The 5,879-nt window shown below is 29.7% G+C and overlaps 1 protein-coding gene across 3 annotated transcripts; it reads left to right on the top strand.

The window, feature by feature from the left end:
• Nucleotides 1-1,867: 1,867 nt before the first annotated feature.
• Nucleotides 1,868-4,611, top strand: LOC100817981 (heavy metal-associated isoprenylated plant protein 16). 3 transcript variants are annotated; one of them, XM_014762242.2, is made up of 4 exons: nt 1,937-2,084; nt 2,219-2,297; nt 3,247-3,534; nt 4,338-4,611. In XM_014762242.2, the coding sequence occupies exons 1-4, from the start codon at nt 2,079-2,081 to the stop codon at nt 4,346-4,348; spliced, it is 384 nt and encodes a 127-aa protein (XP_014617728.1). In that variant the 5' UTR covers nt 1,937-2,078; the 3' UTR covers nt 4,349-4,611. The 3 variants fall into 3 exon arrangements, with proteins under 3 accessions (XP_006587486.1, XP_014617728.1, XP_040860943.1); XM_006587423.3 differs by having other exon boundaries at nt 1,868-2,084; nt 3,247-4,560; XM_041005009.1 differs by lacking the exon at nt 2,219-2,297 and having other exon boundaries at nt 1,947-2,084; nt 3,247-4,560.
• The last annotated feature ends 1,268 nt before the right edge of the window (nt 4,612-5,879 follow it).

The raw sequence follows: 5,879 nt of genomic DNA, 5'->3' as shown, positions 1-5,879 counted from the left end.
ATTATTATTATTATTAATTTTTTTCCTAACCAAAAACTCAGCTTTGTTGACAAAAATCAGAAAGACGGTGTTTGGGACAAGTTATCTAACTTTTTTTGTTATATAATGATCGCACTCATCACGTTTAAATTTATGACGTCATGCATTCTACTCTAACTTAAAACACAAATAAAAGGAAATATCATCAAACCTCGTAGCTCCAAATCATAAAATAATTTTATTAAGCTCTTACATCGTAATTAAATTTTCAATTACCAGATCAACCAAGATTTTTATAGGTTATAAACTCTTTCTTATTTGACTACATAATACAAGTGCATATTGAAGATTCAGAACTCAAAAGTCAAACCTACTTGTTATTGCTTACCACATAGAAAGTAATAAGTTACTACACTTAATTACTACCTAGCTACATGCACCTCATGACTTTAAGCAATTGCATTACCTAATGCAATTTTCGTTTATTTAACATTTGATTTATTTAAAATAAAAAAAAACATTTGGTTTTCCATTTTCTTCCCATGGAGTACCATTTGTTGAACCTCTGAACCTAAAACCACTAAGTCTGTACTTAAGTGCATATTAAATTTTTTATTTAATAATTTTTGGTTTAAAAGTGAATTTTAATTAAAATAATAATAGAGTCAAATATATTTTTAATTTATATATAAAATGACCAAACTTTGATTTTGATTCTTATAATTTTTATTTATTTTAATCCCTAAAAACATGAAATCATTGCTTTTTGCAATTGGTCCCTTTTATACTTGTTAACTGCATATATGTTTGATGAAAGGTTACGAGATCACCCAAAGTGAAAACCACTCATTCCTATTTTATAGGAACTAAAATTAAACTTCACTCATTTTACAAAAACTAAAAATAGTGATTTCAAATTTAAAATGATAAAAAATAAATAATTTTTTAAAGGGACCAAAATCAAAACTCAAACGTCACTTATTTTATAACAACTAAATATATATTTAAGCTAATAATTTATAGTATTTACATTACATATGTATAAAGAATTTCAATGGTTATAATGGAAAAACAATTCTGACCACATACGCGAACCAAACTTTTTTATATATATGGAGTGAAATAAAAAACAACTCAAATTATCAATAAAATTTAACATATATAGTTGGTTAATAATTATATGCTTTAAGCATACTGACAAATATTCGATATATTTTTTTTATCGTCTATGAGAAAAAGACTTTATTAAAAGAAATAAAACTCACATCGTCAACCTTTAATTAATTTCCTTCTTCCACAAGCTTTACCTCAAAGAAGGAAAGATAAGGGAGCCTATAAAAAAATCTGATTAGAAATCCATTAGAGTTAAACTAAAATTATCAAATTAATTATCTTCATGCTTAAAAATATTAAATTATCTAGTATAAAAGATTGAAAAATCATTTCAAACCTCTCTTTCTTTTTCATTGTATTTTTTGGATTATTTTTTCTTTAATTTGCAATCTTCGAATGATTATATAACGATTTTTCAACTATCTATTTTCCATAATTTTTCATTTTCTAAAAAAAAAAAAAACCAAATTACAGCCTTAAAAATCTAATCCAATGGCGTCCTTCAATAGGAGCCTCTGAAAATCCTATCCTGCACAGGCTTCTATTGGCCTGATTACGGAGGAAGAAATTGAAAACAACTTGTGAGTATACATTAAAATCGAAAACAACTTGTGATTATACATAAAAATAAAATCATGCTCTGAACTTTCGTTGTTTGAAGGTAGCTTTTAGTAGTGGACAAAAACTAATTAATCCTAATCCCAGTTAGTTAATATGTCATTCTCAGACTTTTAGTGGTCAAAAACCAATCCTAATCCCAGTTAGCTAATATGTCATTCTCAGCTAGCCAGCACCTCACTCAAGTCAACCAAGACTTTATAGTATAGACACCATACCATAGTCCATATTTTATTATATAAACAAATAGGTGCCAATCTCTCAAGCACAAGACAAACAGCAATACATGCACACCGGTCCCTTTGAGTTTGTTTCCAATTATTGCAAGAGCAAGAAGTGGCCTTTTCCTTACCTTCAATTAAGCAAACATGAAGGTATGATCCGTTAACTTAAATACGCTAATTAACCAATAATGGTTTCAGTTTTGTTTTTCGGTCCCTTCTTTTGTTTTTGGTCATTTCTCATGATGCTATATATACATAATTAACATGCATGTCTAACAATACAGCAAAAAATAGTTATCAAGCTGCAAATGGACTGCGACAAATGCAGAAACAAAGCCCTAAAAATTGCAGCAGAAGTACGAGGTGAACGTCACACGCCAATCCCTTTCACGCTTTATGTATCTGGACATACTTTAAACTCCTCTAATGCAAAAAAGTTGCTTAACTTAGAGGATAAATGATAAAACACATATTATTAAATGACAAAACTTTGATATATATATATATATATATATGATTTTAGGTAATTTTTTTTACCTTTGTCTAATTAGAATTAGAGTTTTATTTGGTAACTTAACAAAATTTTAATATAAACTTTTATTTTGTGCTTTACCTATGCAAAATTTAAATTCTAACCGGAGAAAATACACTAGTACTTAATTAGAAAAGTGCATTTCAGTTGGTTGTATACGAAGGAAAAAACTTAGAAGTAGTTTGTTATGTATTTTTGGTGTTGATTATAATTAAAATTTCATCTCAACAATCTATACTATAACTTTTAATACAAAGGTTTTTTTTTTTCACGATTTAATGGAATAAAACTTCAATTCTAATTAAGGAACAACAATAAAAACACCTTAAAAAAACTTCAGCTAAGCTTTGCCCATATGTATAAATTATAAAATGTTAAAATCTCAGTAAACTGATTTTCTAATCAATGGAAAAATTAGAAAAAAATGAAAAAAAATATAAATGATAATAATAATAATAATAATTAGTGACAATATGATTAAAAAAATAGTGAAATAGAAATATGGATATGAACAAGGTTTTTAAATTGTGGTAGCGGTCAAAATTTCATTGCGTTTCTTTATATTGCAAACGAACAATTTTGATTGTGAACACTAAAAATACCTTAAGTTCCGGCCAAACACTTGTTGTTGCTGTTTTTAAAAACCTTGATTATGAGTGTCAAGGGAGTGTTTAGGGTGTGCGTTGTTGTCCAAAAATCTGGGTTCAAATTCAATATATGCATCTCTTATTAACTTTTGTTAATTTGAGTCATGACCAAATCAAACCAAATTAATTACAGGTGTAACTACGGTGTCCCTGGAAGGGGACGACAATGATCGCGTGGCGGTGAGCGGTGTGAATGTGGACATGGTTTGCTTGGCCAACCAGCTGAAGAAGAAGTTCAGCTCCGTGACGATTCTCACCGTGGTAGACCTAGTTAAAGAGGAGGAGGCGAAGAAGAAGAAGGACGAGGAGGAGAAGAAGAAGAAGGAAGAGGCCGAGAAGAAGAGGAAGGAAGAGGAAGAAAGGTTGAAGAAGATGCTGCGTTCTGTTCTTTGCAAAAAGTGTAAAAGCTCCAGTTGCCATGGTAAGTGTGACACTGCATGCTGCACAAAGTGTGAAAGCATCCACTGTGGTGGAGACTGTTTCATCGTTTGTGTTAATTGTGATAGCCCCAAGTGTGAGGGTGACTGTAAGCCATGTATCAATTGCCTCAGCTCTAAGTGTGAGTGTGAGTGTGAGCCATGCCCTAAGCCTCCTTCACCCTGCCCTAAATGGTGCAACTGTCATAAATGCTATGTGCCCTATCAACAACCTTGTTATTACCCTTATCCTCCCCAAGTAGTATGCTATGATACATGCCCTGATTCTCCTTGCTCCATCATGTGATCCACCACCTGGTCTTGGTGTACAATTATCGCATGCATATTTGAATTTATGACCTCATATATACACTCCAAATCCTACCTCTTGGTCCACCTAGTGGTTCTATGAAATCACATGGTTTAATAATAAGATATTTGTATTTGATGATATGTTTGCAATACTGTCCCCTCTTTAATATCCCTCGGGGCACACAAGTACGTGCACCGCACTGTGTTAATTTGGTTAATTTGTTCATGTTTGTTTTGATTTCTTGTAAAATTTCGAGCTTGATTTCTCGTATTGTTGAGCGAGATCTCAGTTTGTATATCTTTCATCTACTTTCTGATATGTTATTAATAAAGAAATTTAATTAACTCCTTTCAATAATTCGTAGTGAATTATTTCTCACCAGTTGGCCATGCCTTGTGTTGGGGGGAATTGCATATACAACAAGAATCACGTCTTTTTTATTTTTATTTTTTCTTTTATTTTATTTTAATTTTGTTTTTTTTTTCTTTTGGGCAGGACATGTATGAGTAAGACTACTTCTTGGAGTATTATTGCAACATGCAATAATACCTTTCATACAATTGGATTATAAAACATTTGAACATTAATCAGTATATTCTCACGGAAGTGTGTGGATCGATCCTTTTTCTTATCTTTTGAGAATACTGATTTTAATAACTTAGGTCGTACACATATTATTGTTTGATAATTTAATCAGATAAATTTGGTTTGACACTTAGAGTGTGTTTAGATAGAGAATTTTAATTGAGTAAAGTAATTTATTAGAGAATTTGAATGTCTATAATTTAGAATTCATTGTTTGGATACTCTTTATGAAAAATTTAAAATTTTGGAATTTTAAAACAGAATTTTAAACAACTAAAAATCTGGAATTTCAATTTCCTTCTAAAAAGTGAGAAATTGAAATTCTCTTTTTACAATTTTTTTCAACAAACACCGTCTCGGTTCCTAAAATATCGATTGGGTGTGAGCATAGAGAAACACATGTAACTAGCACACCAATCATATCTTCTCTTTTTTTCATTCAATTTTTTCATCCTCATAATTTTAATTTTTTTTATCCAAACACAAAATTTTGAAAATAAAAGAATTTCAATTGAAGTATTTGAAATTCTTAGAATTTAAAATTTCTCAGAATTTAAAATTTCTCCGTCCAAACATACTCTTAAAGTATTTCGTGATATGATAAATATTTATCCTGTACGCACATAAATAATTCATACATAGAGTACTTGTGTGTAAACATTGTGCTCACTGCTCATCCATAAAGTAGAAGCATTCAGTATATTTTCAAAATTAATTTGAAATCAGAAACTACAAAGACTCGTATATAAGAATAATTGAGCTACGTACAAGAAGAGAGAGAAAGAGAGAAAAACTAAAATACTTGGCTTGGCGGTTGGCATACATATATATATATATATATATATGGCTCTTACGTTTCATATGACAATTAAAATAATTCAGCACAAGATGCTCGGATACAAAGTTGAATTCTGAACCATTTTGCGCCTAGTATAACAAAAAGTGGCATACTACAATACGCAAACCGTTAAAAATATTACGTGAAATTATTTTATAGCGTTATTCAAAGTTAGTCCATTTTGTCTCTTGATTTTTTATTTAATTAATTGTTACGATATTTAAAGGAAGTGTTGCGATCCAGTGTCAAGAGAAATGTTATAAAAGACTTTAAAAAAAGGAAGGTGTATGCCTACAATCATAGTTGTGAAATATGATTTAATTTGTCTAGTCAGTTGGATTGATCTAATCGGAATTTAATAATTTAATTGAACCGATTTTATTATTGGATCGATTATATAATTGATTAGAATGACTTGGTCAAACTTGATCAGTTAGATACTGGATTCCGATTGAACCAGTCCGATTGATCAGTTTTAGAAAAAAAATGGACTACTTCTATTACTCTATAATGTCGTTTTGATGTCTCATTATTATCAAATATTATTTTTAATTTTGAAGTATGAATGAACTTTTCTTATTCAAATAATGTTAGTTATATACTTATATATAATA

This window comes from Glycine max, chromosome 9, assembly GCF_000004515.6.
Source record: "Glycine max cultivar Williams 82 chromosome 9, Glycine_max_v4.0, whole genome shotgun sequence".
NCBI lineage: Eukaryota > Viridiplantae > Streptophyta > Magnoliopsida > Fabales > Fabaceae > Glycine > Glycine max.
The sequence above is the reverse complement of the archived record's forward strand: the minus strand, read 5'-3'. Positions and strand labels throughout refer to the sequence as shown.

Excerpts from the sequence above, each read along its gene's own strand:
- LOC100817981 (XM_041005009.1), top strand. The coding sequence starts at position 1,997 with ATGCACACCGGTCCCTTTGAGTTTGTTTCCAATTATTGCAAGAGCAAG. Across the intron at positions 2,085-3,246 it reads TCAATTAAGCAAACATGAAG|GTGTAACTACGGTGTCCCTG; the intron begins GTATGATCCGTT and ends AATTAATTACAG.